Raw genomic sequence first — 19,725 nt, 5'->3', positions numbered from 1 at the left:
GAGGGTGTGTTTTCACACCCAGCTGCAGCGCTGCAAATTTGCAAGTGTAGCCAAGGCCTGAGAAGCACCTGCACTGGTGCAACTGGTTAGCGCAGAGGGGGCTACTGCTGGGATTATGAATTCAAGCCTTATTTGGAGCACTGGTTTTTATTACCTGTGTAGTTTCCCCAACTTGCTTTGCTTAATTTGCGTGGAAAGTGCCCTACTAGGAAAAGGAGAGTAAGTTCTAAAATGTGGAAGTAGGTGCATAGCTTGGAAACATCCCCCCTGTGCTGCCATTAGTTCCAGTAGATTGTTCACTGGCAGCCTGAATTGATTTCTTTGCTGCTGTGAAAGCTGCCACGAAAAGTCTCTGGTCACCAGAGCTCCCTGCTTCTTCCAGCACATCTCTGGCTCCTTCCCTGTCCCAGTCACTGCTGTAGGAGGGTCCTATATACACTGAGCCTAAAACTTTTCCAAGCCTTCTTAGCGCAGTTGGTAGTGTGTCAGTCTCATAATCTGAAGGTCCTGAGTTCAAGCCTCAGAGAAAGCAATGGGTTTTGCTTCCTGCTTCAGATTTTCTACAGGAAATCAGAGAAAAGAAACTAGAGGAGAGTGGTTTCTAGACACCCTCCCACCCATCTCAAACACACACACACACACACAGACTTTTCTAGGGCATTTTCTTTTCCTTCTCTATGGACCTTGTATTTTTCACAGAGCAAAATAAAACAAAAACATGCAAGTCCAAGCCTAATACAGTATGAAACTCAATACAGATCAAATCTCACCCTCAGAGATCTTTCAATAAGCTTCTTTTGCAGACTAGACTTATTTTATGTCTGGGCCCAATCTTTTCACCTCGTATAGTCCATGTTCCAGCTCAGGTGGTAGCTAGGGGATGTCTCATGACTGCAGCCATGTTTGTTCAGTTCCACCCTCTTATAGAGCTTTGGTACAAGGCAGGAATTCTTTGTCTCTCTCTTGGGGAAGAGCCCCAGGTTTAAGATGGATTCCTGTACCAGGTGACATGGTCACATGTCCTGTGAGACCCCCAAGCTTTCATTCTTCCTGGCCTGACTCACAAATGGTGCAGGACAGAGCCATCTCCAGTCAATTGTCCTGGTTAATGGGAGCCATCAAGAGTCCAAACCACTATTAATGGCCCACACTTTGCATCATTACAACAGGACCTCAGAGTTATAGTTCATATTTCTAGTTTCAGATCCAAGAATGATCGGTTCATACAAATAGGATGAACACACACAGTAGATTATAAGCTTTGTAATGATACCTCACAAGAGACCTTTTGCATGAAGAATGTTCCAGTTACATTATATTCACACTTATTAGCACCTTTTCATAAAATCCTATGGAGTGCAACGTCACAGCAGGGAAAGGGTTTGACTGCGGCACCTGGGAGCAGTTGAGTTTCATGTTCAGGCTGTGGTATGAGTTCCTCCAGGTTTCTCATAAGCAGACAGGGACCTTCGCGGGTGCTCTCGATACAGGAATGGCCCAGAAACAATAAAGTGATGGGAATTGCATTTTCCTTTTTTATTTCTGTATTTCCAATGACATTTCTGTTTGTGATTTCGTTTTGCTTTGTATAACTGTGTTTTCTCCTGGATTTGATATTTAACTAAAAAAAGAATAAGGCCTCAGGGCACTGGATGGAGGAGCAGGCTGGGGCTAGGACTGCTAAGAGAGCATGAGTAGCAGGTTTTCTGTATTGTTTCCTGCCCTCATTTTCATGACGAGTTTCTCTTCTGCACAAAATTTGTTTTTTTTACATGTGAGCCTGGCTAGCTCAGTTGGTAGAGCATCAGACTTTTAATCTGAGGGTCCAGGGTTCAAGTCCCTGGTCAGGTGAAGCAGGAACCCTTCCCATCAAAATGGAAGAAGGCATCTCTCCAGGGTGTTATTTGACCTTTTTTCCCCAGGACTTGGCTTTTCACTAGGAAGGGCCATGTACTGCCTGGGACTGAAGGGGCAACTTCCTCACATGCCCACTGGCCTCTCAGGCTGGATTAAGAAAGGCCTCTGGGAGCTGCAGCAAACTGCTGCATGACAACTTGGTGAGCAAATGCAGGGCTGCCCCCACAGGGTCATCCACACCAGAACTCAGCAGAGGTCTGGGGGTTCCCTATTGGTCCCATGGTGTAAGGGCAGCACTCGGGACTTTGAATCCTGCAATCTGAGCTGAAGTCTCGGTGGGATCTGAGGGCAATTCCTGTGCCACAAACCCTGCTGGGTCTTCCAAGGCTCTATCTTGCTTTCTCCAATGCCATGAAAGCCTGTCTTTTACCCGCTAGCTGTTGTGACTTGAGCACAAGAGGGGATGTTTGATCCAGAAGCCTGGCCGTGCCTGGAGTCCTGTAGGTAGGGATACAAGCTCCATTTCCTCTGAGTCCTGAAGCTGGGCTGCAGCCTGGCCTAGGAGGCAGCCCTATTGGTTGACCTACTGGCCCAAAGTCAGTTGGGCGGCGTTGGTGTTCCCCAGGGATGCTGAAGGGCCTAAGGGAGGGAGGCTCAATACTCCCCCCATCAGTCAGGGTGGAAGAGAAGGGCTGCAAACAGGGTCGGCTTTAGGCCGATTTGCCCGATTCCCCCGAATTGGGCCCCGCGCCTGAGAAGGCCCCGCGCCGGCAGCGTCTCCCGGAAGCAGCAGCTGTTGTTGCTAGGCAACGAGAGACCCTGGCCGGCTGAGGCAGAGGCAGCCGCCTGGGTGTTGCAGGTCGGGGGGGGGAGGGGGAAGGCACATGTGCTTTGCAGCCCTCCTTCCCCTCCCCCACCCCCAGCACTCACCTGGAGGAGACGCCGAGGAGCTTCCGGTCCGGTGGGAGACAGGAATCTCTGCCGTGACCTCACTCACCTGAGCAGCTGCTGGGGCTTCCAGCCGTGAGTGTTTGACCCTGTGATTCCCCGGAGGGTTGTAATATTGGGCTGGTGTTGTGGTTTTCGAGGTGTTGCTGTTTGAGGGTGAGTTGGTGCCTGCCTGTGTCTGGTTCAAAACTAAAGTCGGGATCATGTAACCCAGGAAAAAAGCCCCGAGCCGGTACTTAGTGCTGTGAACTCCAGGTGAGAGAGAGAGGGGGGTTTGAGGAGGAAACCAAATACATCAAGAGGGGAGAATGCGAAAGGTCTGCAACAGGCAGGCTGAGACTTCTCTCCCCCGCGCCCCCCTCCGGCAAGAGGGGAAACTGAGGCACGGAGTGATCTGATTCCCCTCTCCAAATTATTTTGCACAGGAAGAGGACGGGGGGCTCCTATCCAGACCAGTTCCCTTCCCATCAACTCTGCTTTCCCTGCTGCAAGATCTCTGTAGGGGCTGAATATTTCCATTAAACTATGGCTCCTTCGTTTGCCCTACAACAATAAATTAGACCAGCTTTTGGGGGGGGGCTATTCCCCTCCCCCAAAGCTGTGGGGATATTAAGGTTTTTTTGAGGGGGGGCATGATAATATACCAGACCAATCAAATGCCCAGCTCAGCTTTCTAGCCATCCAGCAGCTCTAGGCAGGGAAGGAAGGTGCTCTTGGTGCAGAGTGGTTGCAAAACAGGGGTGAATTTAGCGGGGGGGGGGGTCCGGTTGAAATCCCGCCTCATGCAGCCATCCAGAACCATTGGCAGCGCTGGGCCAGGCCAGGAGTGGAAGCAGGGGGCCTGGGGGTGGGGGGCCATTTGCCCTCAGTCCTGGGCTCTGGGATGGACTAGGCTGGGTGGTGGGTTCAGTCTAGTCTTCCAGCCTGTTGCTCTCACTGAGGTTTGTGGTTTTCATCTGGCTCCACCGAAAAGAGCAAACAAGCCCAGTAGAAAAGCTTGGTGAGAGAGGCGGGAAAGGGTGTGTAATGGGTTAAAGTGACCCATCAACGAAAGAGTAAAACCAGAGTTTGACTGGGTTTCCCCCCAGCCACCACTCCTGCAAACACTGGGCAAGGGGCAGCCCCATTCCCCACCGAGGCTATGGTGAGGGGCAGCAGAGGAGGAAGGAAGCCACATGTGATGGCAGTCCCCGCCCCTCCCCCCCCAAGCACCCAGCACCCCTCTCCAGCCCCAAACTCTGTCCCAGAGCCTGCACCCAGCCATCCGCACTCCCTCCCAGAGCCTGCACCCCTCCACCATTCCTGCACCCCACCCCGTGCCCCAGCCCAGAGCCTGCACCAAACACCCAAACTCCGTCCCACTCAGCCTGGGCAAAGCTCTCCTTGGTCTGGCTCCCAGCCCCTCTCCAAGGGTTGCAGCTGTCTGGAGGTGCTGCCTTCCACACCTTCCTCATTCACACCTCATCCATTCAACAGGGCAACTGATTACAAAGTGGGGGGAAGATCTTATTCTACTTCTAGCAAAAAGACATTTTTCTTTTACCTTAATTACACTACCTTTAGGGCCTGCTATAACATATTACCAAGGTTCACTACAAAGTCATATAAAAGTTACACAAAAATGCATAATGCAGAGATTTATCTACAACTGCATTGATTGACTGCTGTGTGCAGTAATATAGTGACCCCTGGGTCTTTGAATGAGGCATTATACTTGGTGGGGAGGGTGAGGGGGCAAGTGGCGGGTGGGCACAGAGATGAGCAGTGAGCCAGCAGGAGTTCTAGGGGCGGGCATGGGGTTTCTGGCAGGGAGGAGAAGGTGAAAGGAGGCAAGTGGTGGGTGGGGACTGACTAGGAGGATGCAGCAAGCCAGCGGCGGGCTAGGGGGTGAAGCGGGGTGTGATGGTGGGGCTGAGCAGGGAGGGGACAGGTCCTATTTTACTGCTGTGATCTGGTCACCCCATGTGTGCTGTTTCTTCCTGCCCCCCGCCCCCACCGAACCTTGTTTCGATGGGGCGGAGCTGGGGAAGGAGAGTTTGTTTCCACGGGGCCGGGCGGCACTGGGGGGGGGGGAGGGGGCAATTTTATATTAATAAGGAAATATTTATAAATTTTAATAAAATAAACAGTGAAGAAAATCAGTTGGAGAACTATCAAAACAAATTATTTTCCTAATATGAAAGTGCAAATCAGCTAATTAATATATGATGCAATGTATGTAATAGATAATTGTGTTATTATTTATATAGTCATGGAAAGTAAATAATACATGGAAGAAATGAAAGGGGTTTTTAAAGGGTTATTTTGTTTTAGTCATCCCTGCCGGGGCCTCATCGAAACTGTTCGAATTGGGCCCCGCACTTCCTGAAGCCGGCCCTGACAATGACGCTAATCATCTAGTGGAACAAGCTCCGCAAGGGACGTGGTTAATTCCCCATCACTGCCGGGTGTAAATGAAGACCGCAGCTCTTGCTGCAAGACACCTGGTGTGTGGGTGTCCCTGTTCCCCCTTCAGAACCTCTGGTACATGGTGCTTCCCTCCTCCCAGTTCAAGATCCCCATCATGTGGGTGCTCCCATCCAGGATCTCTGGGGGGTGTCTCTGTCCCCCACCCCATGAACTAGCTCCGTGTGTGGTTTCCCCTGTCTGCCCCCATCCGGGATCTGTGGGTGTCTCTGTTCCCCTTTTCAAGATCTGTGTTGCTTGGGTGCGTCCCTTCCCCCAAGTCAGAATCCCCAGCGTGTGGGTGCTCCCATTGGGCTGACCTGGCTCCCCTCTCTCTAGGAGGACTGGGGACCCCAAACTTCCCAAAAACCATCATAGCGAGGCCAACCTGAGCACAGACACCTGCTCAGCACCCCGGGGTGCAGCCCTGAACTCCAGCAATCAGCTACACTCAGCTGCCCACCCAACAAGCGTTACATGCAGGAGCCTTCGTGCCCCACGTGTTCAGGTCCCTCCCAGCGCCAGCTTTAAACTCCGCTGCTCAGTTCTAAGCGTTGGCCACACGGGGGCAGCCTGGAGCTCAGCCAACGCCTCCCGTTGCTGGTTGAGTTTCCCGCTCCTCGTGGCAGGTTCACACCCCGCAGGCAGATCTCTGAACCGGAGCCGAACCGTTCCCCAAATCCAGCGCTTTAGCAGCAGCTTTGCTAGGAAAGCGCTGACGTCCCCAAGTAAAGTAAGAGCCAGAGCGCTGTGTCAAGGATCTTCTATTGGGCCCCTCACCGTGGTGTCTGTCAGGCGCAAGGAGAAACCAGGGAAATGTTTTCATGGCGTTTAAGGGCAGAAGGGGCCATTAGCTCAGCTAGTCTGACCCCGAATAATACAGAATTACACCATGACACGTATTGATCCCACAGACCTTAGATAGATCAAAGCGTTTCAGCCCTCAGGAAGGAGGCTAAACTGGGTACCAGAGGCAGTGAACAAGGGGCCCCCAAGGCAATGGCAGGGAACTGACGAGGTGAAATATGCCCAGATGATCCCAGCAGGCGACCCACCCCCATGCCACAGAGGTGGGAGTCCCTGTTCCTCCTGCCCTTAAGAATCTCTGGTGGTAAGTGGGTCCCCCCAGTTCCCCAGGTAAGAATCCTCCATGTGGTTTCCCTGGCTTCACATCCAGATAAGAACATTGTGTGGAGGGAGTGGGAGGAAGGTTGTCTGGCAGATATGTAAAGGGGGACTGTGTCTCCCGGTCTGGCCCAGGCTCCTGGGAGGAAGTGATCTCAGTGTGTCTGGCTGTCTCCATTCCTCCCACCCATAAGAATCCCTGGTGTGTGGGTGCACCCTAGACCATTACGGATCTCTGGGGGTGGGTGTCTCTCTCCCCCCTAGTCAGGATCTCTGGGACGTGCCTGTATAAAAGGAGACTTTGACTCACCCAGGCTGGGCTGCCATCATGGAACAGACCAGGTCCTTCTGTGGAGGGTTTGCGTTCCTCCAAGGACGTGATCTCAGTGTGTGTGGGTGTCCCTGTCCCTTCAACCCTTAACAATCCCTGGTGCGTGGGTGCGCTGGGCCCCATTACAATCCCCTCTGTCTTACCCCCCATGAGGGATCCATTTGATGTGGGTGTTCTCCACACTACCGGGGGTGTCTGGTTCCCCTGTCCCTCCTGGTTAATAGTGGAGTGTGTGGGTGTCCCCCCAGCCCGTTACGGATCCGTGTTGTGCGGATGCCCCCGTTCTTCTCATTAAGAATGGTGCAATGGAGCATAAGGGTGTGTCCCCCACCCCATGAACTAGCTCCCGTGTGTGGTTCCCTACCCCATCCAGGCTCTGTGGTGTGTGGGTGTCGCTGTTCCTCTTTCAAGATCCGTGTTGCAGGGGGGGCATCCCTCCCCCCAAGTCAGAATCCCCAGCATGTGGGTGCTCCCATCCCCCCAGCCAGGCTCTGCGGGGGGGGGGGTGTCTAAAAGGAGACCATGTCTCACCGAGGCTACGCTGCAGGGGTTACTCACAGGGACAACCCCACTACTGATCAGCATGGGAGTTTTGACCTGCTCCATTTCTGACCTGGGTCGGTTCACCCCTCCTTAGGCAACCTGGGGACCCCAAGCTTCCCTGGGATCACCATAGTGATGCTGAACTTAGTGTGGACACCTGATCAGCACAACCCCCTGCAGCCCAGAACTCCTGAGCTCAAGCGATCTGCCGGCCTCAGCCTCCCCAGGAGCTGGGATCACAGGCACCAGCCACAGGGCCTGGCTTGTTTCTCAGCCTGGCAGCTGGAGCTTTAAACTCTGCTTGTGAGCTCTGTGCCTTGGCCAGACGGGGACAGCCTGGAACTGGGAAATGCTCCTGCTTCCCCCGCCCCCCTCTCATGTCGAGCTGCAGGCGCCGCTGTCCTCCCAGGTAAGATCCCGGATGTTTCGGTGCCCCCATCCCCCGTCCAGGTGTCCGGGTACCTCTGCCCCCCATACAGAATCCTGGGTGTGTGGGTGTCCGTCCCTCTGCAGAGGATCCCGGAGTGTGGATGCCCTTGTCCCCCGCTACAAGATCCTGGGTGTGTGGGTGCCACTCTCCCTCCCAGTAGATCTCTGGTGGGTGGGTCCCCAGGGTGTGAGTGCTCCCATCCCCCGATACAGGCTGGGGGGGGTAAAACTGGCTCTCCCTGTCCTGCCCAGGCGGTGCTACAGCAGCTGTTCACAGGGGCAGCAACCCCACTGTCACCCTGCAACTTTAACCTGCTCCAGGGGTGACCTGCTTCACCCTCCTGTGGGAGCCCGGGGACCCCAAACTTCCCAGAGTCACCTGATCGATGCTGAGCTGAGCTGTCCCTTGTGCAAAGCAGGGGGCCAAATTCCAGGGAAACAATGGATAAGCAGGGGGCCATGGGCACATCCAGCCCTGGCCGTGAGATGTTCCCTCCCCTTTTCTTTATGCCCCTGTTGTTATTTCATGGATTGTCTGGGATGGGGGAAAACTGAGTTCACTCCAGGTGGAGGGGGGAAGAACCCTGAAAATCTCAGGCCCCAACTCCTGCTACGAGGATCACTGAGGTGCTGGGAATCTGCATGGGAAAGGGATGGTGTGAATTGTCAAGGTGGGGAATGAATATCAATCTACAACAAGAGCCACCTCATTAATCACTGACACAGGCTAATCCTGCTGCTGATAGAAGGGAAACTGGGAGTGATTCTTTGCTGTTCAGCCATGGAAACTGTGACCCAATTGCACCGCAGTGAATGTGCTGGGGAAAGCTGGACTTTACAGGCAGGTGGAAAGAGCAGATCCTAGAAACACCTGGAGCTCCCCACAGCACTTCTGCCACCGGGTCAGGTGTTGAGCGACTCACAGCGCCCCTCCCCTCCCATTACATTCCAGGAGGGGGTGGCAGCACCCCCCACCCAATGCAGGGGAGAGGGCTGAGTGTATCTCTGCACCCTGAGCCCAGGGCACCCACTCTCTCTGCCCCACACATCGAATCTGGCCCTGCAGCAGAGTGACCCCTAAGAACCAGCAACTTCCAGGACAGCAGATTTGGCCTCAGAGCAGGGAATGTGTCCCTCATGCTGCTTTTAGGCCACTAGGTGCTCTGGAAACAGGAGGGCTCTAAGTGTAACCTATAGCACAAATGGCCCATCTGGGGATGTAGCTTAGTTGTAGAGCACATGCTTTGCATGTATGAGGTCCTGGGTTCAATCCTAGCATCTCCAGGTTCTTTTCACCCTGCTGCTTTGCTCATGCCCTGCAGGAGTTTCAATCCTGCTCAGTGAGGGGCTAGTGCCAATTGCATGGAAGGTCTGGGGGGGTTTCTGCTCCTAAGTCTCCTCTGCACATTTAAGATTCCCACCTGCTGTGCTGCTTGGGACAAGGGTAGATGAGAAGGGAGAATCCTCCAGCACTGGAGGGAAAGGTCCCATCTGCACAGACTGAGAGGCAAAGACTAGACTTATTTCTTGTCTGGGCCCAATCTTTTCACCTGCTATAGCCCTTGTTCCAGCTCAGGTGGTAGCTAGGGGATGTCTCATGACTGCAGCCACGTTTGTTCAGTTCCACCCTCTTATAGAGCTTTGGTACAAGGCAGGAATCTTTTGTCTCTCTCCTGGGGAAAAGCCCCAGGTTTAAGATGGATTCCTGTACCAGGTGACATGGTCACATGTCCCGTGAGACACACCCCCCCCCAAGCCTTCATTCTTCCTGGCCTGACTCACAGATGGTGAAGGACAGAGCCATCTCCAGTAAATTGTCCTGGTTAATGGGCCATCAAGAATCCAAACCACTATTAATGTCCCACACTTTGCATCATTACAACAGGACCTCAGAGTTATAGTTCATATTTCTAATTTCAGATCCAAGAATGATCGGTTCATACAAATAGGATGAACACACACCGTAGATTATAAGCTTTGTAATGATACCTTACAAGAGACCTTTTGAATGAAGCATAGTCCAGTCACTTTATATTCACACTCATTAGCATACTTTAATAAAATCCTAAGGAGTGCAACTTCACAACAGGGAAAGGGTTTTACTGTGGCACCTGGGAGCAGTTGAGTTTCATGTTCAGGCTGTGGTATGAGTTCCTTCACGTTTCTCGTAAGCACACAGGGACCTTCGCGGGTGCTCTCGATACAGGAATGGCCCAGATATGATAAAGTGATGGGAATTGCATTTTCCTTTTTTATTTCTGTATTTCCAATGACATTTCTGTTTGTGATTTCATTTTGCTTTGTATAACTGTGTTTTCTCCTGGATTTGATATTTAACAAAAAAAAGAATATGGCCTCAGGGCACCAGATGGAGGAGCAGGCGGGGCTAGGACTGCTAAGAGAGCGAGAGTAGCAGGTTTTCTGTATAGTTTCCTGCCCTCATTTTTCTTGACTAGTTTCTCTTCTGTACAAAATTTGCTTTTTGTAGAGTGTGAGCCTGGCTAGCGCAGTTAGCAGCGCATCAGCCTTCTAATTTGAGGGTCCAGGATTCAAGTCCCTGGTGAGGCAAAGAAACACTTTCCCCCTGTGACATCCCCAAAGAGTTTCAGAAGGACTCTCCTTGACTTTAGTTTTTCCTTTTCAGGACATGGCCTTTCCCAGGAAGGGCCCTTTACTGCCTGGGACTGAAGGTGCTACTGCCTCACCTGTCCACTGGCCTCACAGTCTGGAGGAAGAAAGGCCTCTGGGCCTGCAGCAAAGTGCTGCGTGCTGACTTTTTCAGCAAATGCAGGGCTGGCCAGAGAGGCACGTTCCCACTGAGTCCTCCCTGCCAGAAAAAATTGTCCCCAGACACAGGGGCGGCTCCAGGCCCCGGCACACCAAGCACATGCTTGGGACAGCAAGCCACGAGGGGTGCTCTGCCGGTCACCGCGAGGGCGGCAGGAAGGCTGCCTTCGGCGGCCTGCCTGCGAAGGGTCCGCTGATCCTGCGACTTCGGCGGACCTCCTGCAGGCAAGCTGCCGAAGGCAACCTGTCTGCCGTGCTTGGGGCAGCAAAATGCCTAGAGCCGCCCCTGCCCACAGAGTCCTCCCTGCTGGAAGTCTACAGTAATCAACAGGTGCTCTGCTGGTCCCATGGTGTAAGGGCCAGCACTCAGGACTTTGAATCCTGCAATCTGAGGTGAAGTCTCAGTGGAATCTGAGAACAATTCCTGGGCCACAAACCCTGCTGGGTCTTCCAAAGCTCTATCTTGCTTTCTCAAAGGCCACGAAAACCTCTACAAAAGGTTTTTTTCTCCTGCTGATAATAGCTCACCTTAACTGATCACTCTCGTTATAGTGTGTATGGCAACACCCAATTTTTCATGTCCTCTCTGAGTGTGTGTGTGTATTTTCCACTGCATGCATCCAGTGAAGTTGGTTTTAGCCCAGAAAAGCTTATGCTCAAATAAATTTGTTAGTTTCTAAGGTGCCACAAGAACTCCTTGTTCTTTTTGCAGATAAATTAATGGAGGTTAAGTCCATGAATGGCTATTAGCCAGGATGGGTAAGGAATGGTGTCCCTAGCCTCTGTTTGTCAGAGGGTGGAGATGGATGGCAGGAGAGAGATCATTTGCTCATTACCTGTTAGATTCAGTCCCTCTGGGGCACCTAGCATTGGCCACTGTTGGCAGATAGTAAAGGTCCATCCAACCTCACATCCTATGTGGGAATCAGGAAAATTATTAGAGAAAAAAAAGTATTGATAGCCCTAGAGGTGTTTATGTTGTTGATCTCCCTTGCAGATTCTCTGATGATTAACATGGGCTAAGTGCCCACAGAAGGTTTTCCCACACTCACTGCATTTATAGGGTCTCCCACCGGTGTGGATTCTCTGATGTTTAGAAAGGCTTGAGCTGCGAGTGAAGTTTTTCCCGCACTCACTGCATTCATAGGGCCTCTTCCCTGTGTGGATTCTCTGATGCCTAATAAGGTCTGAGCTGGTAATAAAGGTTTTCCCACACTCACTGCATTCAGAGGGCCTCTCCCCTGTGTGGATTCTCTGATGTTGAGAAAGGGCTGAACTGTTAGTGAAGCATTTTCCACACTCACTGCATTCATAGGGCCTCTCCCCTGTGTGGATTCTCTGATGTGGAATAAGGTGTGACCTGAGAGTGAATTTTCACCCACATTCACTGCATTCATAGGGCCTCCCTGTGTGGATTCTCTGATGTTGAGAAAGGGATGAGCTGTCAGTGAAGCATTTTCCACACTCACTGCATTCATAGGGCCTCTCTCCTGTGTGGATTCTCCGATGTTGATAAAGGCCTGAGCTGCAAGTGAAGCATTTTCCACACACACTGCATTCATAGGGCCTCTCCCCTGTGTGGATTCTCTGATGGGTAAGAAGGTTTGAGCTGTGACTGAAGGTTTTCCCACACTCACTGCATTCATAGGGCCTCTCCCCTGTGTGGATTCTCTGATGTCGAGAAAGGGATGAGCTGTCAGTGAAGCATTTTCCACACTCACTGCATTCATAGGGCCTCTCCCCTGTGTGGATTCTCTGATGGACAAGACGGTTTGAGCTGCTAGTGAAGTTTTTCCCACATTCACTGCATTCATAGGGCCTCTCCCCTGTGTGGATTTTCTGATGGGTAAGCAGGTGTGAACTGCGACTGAAGGTTTTCCCACATTCACTGCATTCATAGGGCCTCTCCCCTGTGTGGATTCTCTGATGTTGAGAAAGGGCTGAGCTGTCAGTGAAGCATTTTCCACACTCACTGCATTCATAGGGCCTCTCCCCTGTGTGGATTCTCTGATGTTGATAAAGGCCTGAGCTGCTAGTGAAGCATTTACCACACTCACTGCATTCATAGGGCCTCTCCCCTGTGTGGATTCTCTGATGGGTAAGCAGGTGTGAACTGCGACTGAAGGTTTTCCCACATTCACTGCATTCATAGGGCCTCTCCCCTGTGTGGATTCTCTGATGTTGAGAAAGGCCTGAGCTGCTAGGGAAGCATTTTCCAAACTCAGTGCATTCATAGGGCCTCTTCCCTGTGTGGATTCTGTGATGCTTTATAAGGATGGAGTAATCACATACGTTTTCCCCAAACTCAGTGCATGTATTTTTTCTCTTTCTGCTGAGGATTTCCTGTTGTGTTGTGGTTTCCTTGAGGTCCTTCTGAGTTTCCTGACAGGAAATACATTTACCCACTTTCTCCCCTGGCTGGTTTCCCTGCTCTCCTTCTGGTCTGTGCTGAATGTCATGGGATTTTTCCGGCTTATGACTCCAGGACACATTCCTTTTCGATCTTTGTGATAATTCTCTGTGTTTATCCACTTGCTCAACATTTTCCTGCTGAGAATTCTGCTCCTCTTTCTCACATACCATTGCGTCACCTGCTGTGATAGAGACAGAAACCTCAAACAGGGATGGAAAGGGGAAGGCCAAACCAATACAAGTACTGGAGAGAGGTCAAATAAAAATCAGGAACTGAACTCCCCCAAGTTCTTCCCCAAACAGGAGAGAGGAGGGGATCAATTCAGGCTTCACATGCCATCCAAATTCACAGGGGGAAGGGAGGAAGCTACTGCCTGGTGTCTGCTAGTGTCTACAGGAAGCCATGAGCTATATTTACCCTAAGGATACGACCCCTGCTAGGGACAATATTGAACTGAGAGACCTTCCAAGGGCATTGTAGGGCATCCCAGATGTTTCCTTCAGGCACTTACAGATTCTGAGTTGGTTTAATATTGCCTCACCTGTGCAGGGAGCTCTCAGGATCTCTCTTTCCTCTGAACCTTGGAGGTCTGGGACCCATGGCTCTTCCCCTTGTTCCAGCTGGGAGATCACATCAGGTTGGGAAATTGGAAACCCTGCTCAGATGAAAGAAAACAAAGGAGGTCACTTGATTTCATAACTTTGTCATAAAAAACATTCTATTAATTTAACTTCAGTGCTTAGTGTGACGGGTGTGCCTGGGGCAGTCCACACTGAAAATGCCAGGGTCAGGGCAGGATGAAAAAGGGAGAGCAGATGCTCCCAAAACTGGTGGTTAACACTGAAGTTAAACTTAACGACCAGTCACAAACTGTGCTTCTGATCCCACACACGGGTTATCGAGAAGCTGAAAAAAGAAATCACACGGCCCCCTTTATTGCATTCCAGTTCTCCGACTCCCAATCAGCACCTAGGTCCAGTACAGTGAGAGGTTATTTAAAAACTCTGCTCATATACAAAATGTTTTTCTGACCCCAAAAGGTCAGCCACATTACAAGATCACTATAGGTTTGGATCTTACCCAAAAGACCACACTGCCAGCCAATCCTTTAGCATGGAAAGACAAGACAGGACACGACACAAAAAAAGTTGTTAAATGGAAAAGCAGTGAGATGCATTCCCAAATCTATATATCAGGTTATTAGCAGTATTGTTGAGCTGCTGGCTTGAAAGTCCGTCTGGAACACATCCACAAGTTCGATGGGTCTTTCAGTCCTTTGTTCCAGGCTTCAATTTGTAGAGAAGTTGCTCCAGAGGTAGGAAGAGGGATTGAAGACAAAATGGAGATGATGCAGCTGCCCTTTATATTCCTTTTGCCATGTGGCTTGTACTACCTGTGTCCCAAACACAAGCTTCACAGCACATGGCATGGAAAAGCCTCGGATGTCTCAGCACACAGACATACCCCTGCATGTCTTGCTGACTCAATAGGTTTATGCCCTTGATCAGGGATGGGCAAATTACGGCCCACGGGCCACATCCAGCCGACAGGACCGTCCTGCCCAGTGCCTGATTTCCTGGCTGGGGAGGCTAGCCCCTCCCCCGCAGCCACACCACCATGCGGGCAGCGCTCCTGTGGGGCGGGGCTGTGTGCTCCTGTAGGGCAGTGTGTCTGGCTCTGCGTGGTCCACGTGGCTGCCAGACATGCTGCTCTGAGCAGCATGGTAAGGAGGTGGGGGCGTTGGATAAGGGGCAGGGAGTCCCGGGGGACAGTCAGGGGACAGTTGGATGGGGCGGAGGTTCTGGGAGGATGGGGGCTGGATAGGTGTGGGAGTCCCAGGGGTCTGTCAGTGGGCGGGGGGGTGGATAGAGGTCAGGGCAGTCAGGGGACAGGTAGCAGCGGGGTTGGGTAGGGGGTGGGGTCCTGGATATGAACCCATATCCACACCCCCACCCCCGACAGACCCTGGGACTCCTACGCCTATCCAACCCCCCCAGTTCCCCATTCCCTGACCACCCGCCCAATCGTCCCCTGCTCCCTGTCCCCTGACTGCCCCCCAGGGCTCTCTGCCCCTTATCCAACCCCCTGGCCCTGGCCCCCTTACCACAGCCACGCGGCTCGCCAGAGCTAGACACGGGGTCCCTCAGGAGCGCGCAGACCAGCCCCCTTACCATGCCACTCAGAACAGTAGGAGCTCGCAGCCCCACCGCTGCAGCACTGCCCAGGAGCGGTGGGCCAGAGCGCTGGTGGCGCGGCATGTTGAGGCTGTAGGGGGACAGCGGGGGCGAGGGGACAACAGGGGAGAGGAGGGGAGGAGAGGGGACGGGGGAGCCTCCCCGGCCGGGAGCTCAGGGGCCGGATGTGGCCTGCGGGCTGTAGTTTACCTACCCCTGACTTACACGTTAGTTTGTAAAAAGAACAGGAGTACTTGTGGCACCTTAGAGACTAACAAATTTATTTGTGGTTTATCTGCATTTCTTTTGTAAACAATTCTGACTTTTATGCCTCGTTACCTGTAGTCACTTAAAATCTTTTTTTTTGGTAATTAACAATCTTGTTTTATTGTTTTATCCAACTAGCGTGTTTGGATTAAAGTGTGTTGGAAACTGCATTTGGGATGTAGCGGGGTGGACGTCCGCTCCTGCTCTGAAGGGTTAAAAACAGCCCTGGGAGGGGGCTGTGGCTGGAGAAAGCAGCTTTTAGGCTGGGCTGCTTGGGGGAAGTGGTTGCAGCTGGGGCCAGGCCCCAAACAGACTCAGCTGGCCTATAAAGGCAGAGAAGCCAGGGGCAGATAGAATCTCTCTCTGTTTGTAGAGGGAGATGGGCCCGGCTGCAGGGAGCTGGACACAGGGTACCTGGGGAGCTCCAGCCTGGAAAGCCCCAGGCTGTGGCCTAGCAGAAGGCAATAGGTACTGGGGGGCTGCAGAGGGCAGCCCAGCGGTAGGCAAAGGCAGCCGGTCCAAACCCTCCTTGCCAGTGTTGAGTGGCTGATACTGCAGCCTGCCCCAGGGTGTGGGGCTAGACGATGACTGGCCTTATACTGAGCCGAGGTGGGAATAGTGGGTGGGAGTTCCCTGGGGAGGGGAGACCCTAAGACTGAGGGGTTACTGCCAGAGGGCAGCACCCCAGGTAAAAGGGGCACCAGGTCCAGGGAGGGACACGGGGGGCCAGAGGACAGGCGGATCACTGGCCTGCAGAGGGTGTGCCGGAGCTGGAATGAGCTAATTCCCAGAAATCACCAGCAGGGGGTGCTGCAGGGATGAGTCCACTCACCTACATGGGATAACAAGGCTGGTGCATGTCAGTTTCCGCTGATGAAATGACAGACTTCATATGAGCTTGCCTTGCTCAGTACTGTGCTGGACAAGGAAAGATGCACATTTCTGGGGGAAGCCTGGGAACAGAGACTTTTCTGGGGTTTTCCTGTGCTGCACTGTAACTCATGAGTCGCTGACTAGCAGCACTCAATACTGTAGCTGGGAGCGAGTTACATGCTGGAGACTGTGTGTTAACTGCCCAGGAGCGGCTGCTCTCACAGTAAAACAGTGTAAAAGTCACCCCAGCTTGGGAAACTGAGGGGACACAGCTGTTCAACACTCCAGATTGCACTGTGGTTAATGTCACAGACACTCAATTTCAAAGAGGCTCCCAAAACACAGAGAAAGTAAATCCATGTCCCAGAAATCCAAGACTCCAGAGAGAGGGCAAGTCTCCCTGCCACTGCTTCTTGCTGACAGAGAGGTCCAGAGACAATGAGAGAGTCCTGGGGAAGCTGGGGACAGTAACCATGGGCTGGTGGGGTTCAGTGGAGAAAGGGAACAGGAAGGGCAGGGACAGTACTGAATGCAGGATCTCAGCAGTACTAGATGTCAGGATAGCACATAGTGCAGCCCATTGGAAAACATAATCCCAACTAGACATACAAAATGATGAGGTCTAAATTAGCTGTTTCCACTCAAGAGAGAGATCTTGGAGTCACTATGGATAGTTCTCTGAAAACATCCACGCAATGTGCAGCAGCAGTCAAAAAGCGAACGGAATGTTGGGAATCATTAAGCAAGGGATAGAAAAGACAAAAAATATCATATTGCCTGTATATAAATCTATGGTACGCCCACATCTCGAATACGGCTGTAGGAGCTGGATTTTATAATGTACGATTTGATTTCATTCTGTCAGCCACCCTGTTTGAATAGCAGAAAGGAATGACAGACCAGAACAATCCTTCTGACTGATTATGGTCACCTTTTGTTTTAGGATAAGTTACACTGTCTACTATGGATTCCTCTATGTATTACAAATTAGGCACTCTAGTTAAATCTACATGTCTTTGTTTTAAGGTTTAGTAAGTAAGAGACAGGATTCACTATTGTGTCTATGTTAAGTAGATTAGAGAAACATTGAAGGCAAGGTTTCATTTGCAATGCCTTTTTGCTCGATATAAAATACTACTGTTTGTATCCTCAGTGGGTTTGTGTGAATGAGGATGTATGCATCAGGAAAAGAGAAGGTGTAAAGGCCATTGTTATAGCCAGAGTCAAGGAAGAAGGAGTCAAGAGACTTAAAGGACATCAAAGAATCATCAACGCGCATCCATAACGAAGGGCAGATTGATGACCCTGAGGTCAAGGCTGGCACCCCTGAGGACAATTGATTAAATCAGAACAAAGGACAGGCTGACCCTCTCGGAGGTGCACTGGAATGTTTACACCAGTTAAGAAGTAACCGATCACAAACTGATACAGCAAAATCCATAGACTTCAACAAAGGAAAAACCCTATAAGAACCAGGGTGCTTGGCCATGGGACTTTGCGTTCATCTTTCCACACTCCCGGAGCATTGGATTGCGACCGACAAGAGCCCAGCCCCACACTCGTGCTCAGTGTAATTGGCCATTAGATTGACTCGAGCTACAACAGACTGGTAACTATGAACTGCTCTGGCAGAGGGTGTGTGTGTGTGTGTGCGTGTTTACCTTCCTCTATAAAGATCCCATGTGCTTTGTAGGAGCATAACACTGCGTGCAGGTGTGGTCACCCCATCTCAAAGAAGTTTACTTATGCAAACAGGAGATATTTGACACTGTGCAATATTGTTCCTGTGTTCTGCAGCAGGGGAGGGTCTGTGGCAGTGTGTGGGTCACTGGCATATTGGGGTGATGCAGAGACAGGACAGTGTAGAGGTACCATTGTGGGGCTGGCATGAACCGTATCTCTTCATTTCCCCTTCCAAGAACTGAGGGGACAGGAACCCTTACCCAGCGAGGTCACATTCTCATAGTTCTCCTGCATGACGTCTCTGTAGAGGGCTCTCTGAGCAGGGTCCAGCAGAGCCCACTCTTCCCTGGAGAAATACACAGCTACCTCCTCGAAGGTCACTGGCCTCTGAAAGAGCAAGGGTCCAACACTCAGTACCTGCTGCCTCACTCACAGCCCCACTATTTGTGGGGGAGAGAAGTCAATCAAATGCAAGCTCTGGGTGGATCACAGTCAGAGTCCCACCTCCACCCCACTCAGAGCATCCTGGAAACACCAGGTTAAGGGGACGAATAGAGAGTCCCTTTTCTCTCCCAGCAGATCCATCACACTCCTACTAGCCACAGACGGATAAAGGAGATGGAGCCCCTAGCAGGGACCAGGGAGAGATCTCCGGTAGGAAGCCCAGCACCCTCCCCATTGTGCAGAGCTGGATACGAAAGGAGGGGAATCTCCCCTAAACCTCACTAGTGGGTGTCCCCTTCATATCTCACAGCAGCCACTGGTTAGTCAGGTCAGGCTCCAGCACTGGGAGTCTGGTCAGTTTTCCTAGCCCCATGTAGGAGGGTTATTTTCTGTTTCACAAATTAGGTTATTTCCACCTCCTAATCTCATGGGTCTGTTCCTAGAATATGGGCCAATCATTAAACTCCCCCCAGCAGGAATGTCACAAGCTGTCCTCCTCCCTTCCCCACCCTGTGCATTTCCTGCCCTGCTCCAAACCAGACTGTGCAAATCTTCCCATCTCCAGTGTATTTGCTGTCCCTCTCCCTCCTGCAGGAACCCACCAGCTACCCCCCGATAGTCCCTACCTGAACAGGCTCCTCTGCAGCCATTTCTCTCCCCTGTCCCATGGCAGGATGGGATGAGCTGGAGTGAAACACGGACGTCATTCTGCAGCCTGGGAGGTTGAGAAGGGCAGTTGTGGGGGTTACAGAACAGGCTTTAGTTAATGTCACAGGACGATTCCCCCAGGCCCTTTCCCTGCAGACAGACATCCTAGATTCTGCCATCCTGGGAAAATGCTCAATCTCTGTATTACAGTGTAGACCTGGCCCCTCCTGCCAGGCTAAGCCCACAGAGAGATTTTTAACCTTCCTTCTCCCTCTCCCAATCTCATAACTAAGTCTCTGAACACAAGGCTAGAAAAGAGCAGCACCAAAGGAGTCACTGTGGGGGATTCCCTCGGACACTGACCCCACGGCAGTCACACCCCAGCAGGGGGAATATGGAGTCAAGAACCAGCTTTTCCTCTGTCTGATCCTTTTCTTGTTCACTGGAAAGTGGTTCTGCCCAGGGATGCTGCAATACATGTGTCTGGGTGGACTAGAGAACTGGAAATCTCTCCCCCCCACTCATTTCTCCCACTGCCCCTTTCAGTCTCTCCTTCCCCTGTCCTCTCTCCCTGCCCCTCTGGCTGGGAAAGTCCCATTCCTGGGGGCTTTGCTCTCCCATGGCTGGATTTGCTCCTGGCAATTGCTAATGGGAGGAGAGGCTGTTTGTGCAGAGTCACTTTCTTGCCAGTCCCCAGCACTTTCCCAGAGGACTTTCAGTTACCTGGAGTCTGTGGTAGAATTTGTATTAACAGGGCC

At 51.8% G+C, this 19,725-nt stretch overlaps 1 protein-coding gene and 2 non-coding genes across 3 annotated transcripts; 2 read left to right on the top strand and 1 right to left on the bottom strand.

The window, feature by feature from the left end:
* The first annotated feature begins 459 nt into the window (after nucleotides 1-459).
* Nucleotides 460-532, top strand: TRNAM-CAU. Its single transcript has one exon. It is a non-coding gene; the product is annotated as a tRNA-Met (tRNA).
* A 1,246-nt stretch (nucleotides 533-1,778) lies between these two features.
* On the top strand, nucleotides 1,779-1,851 carry TRNAK-UUU. Its single transcript has one exon. It is a non-coding gene; the product is annotated as a tRNA-Lys (tRNA).
* A 9,703-nt stretch (nucleotides 1,852-11,554) lies between these two features.
* Nucleotides 11,555-12,658, bottom strand: LOC120375775 (zinc finger protein 418-like; the record flags this gene model as incomplete). The annotated part of the gene is made up of 2 exons (XM_039496706.1): nucleotides 11,555-11,808; nucleotides 11,890-12,658. Coding segments are annotated over 2 exons (1,023 nt in total), but the record flags the coding sequence as incomplete, so codon positions are not given.
* Between the last annotated feature and the right edge of the window lie 7,067 nt (nucleotides 12,659-19,725).

This window comes from Mauremys reevesii, linkage group 12 (genome assembly GCF_016161935.1).
Source record: "Mauremys reevesii isolate NIE-2019 linkage group 12, ASM1616193v1, whole genome shotgun sequence".
Classification (NCBI taxonomy): Eukaryota; Metazoa; Chordata; order Testudines; family Geoemydidae; genus Mauremys; species Mauremys reevesii.
This window is presented reverse-complemented; position numbering and strand designations above follow the sequence as displayed.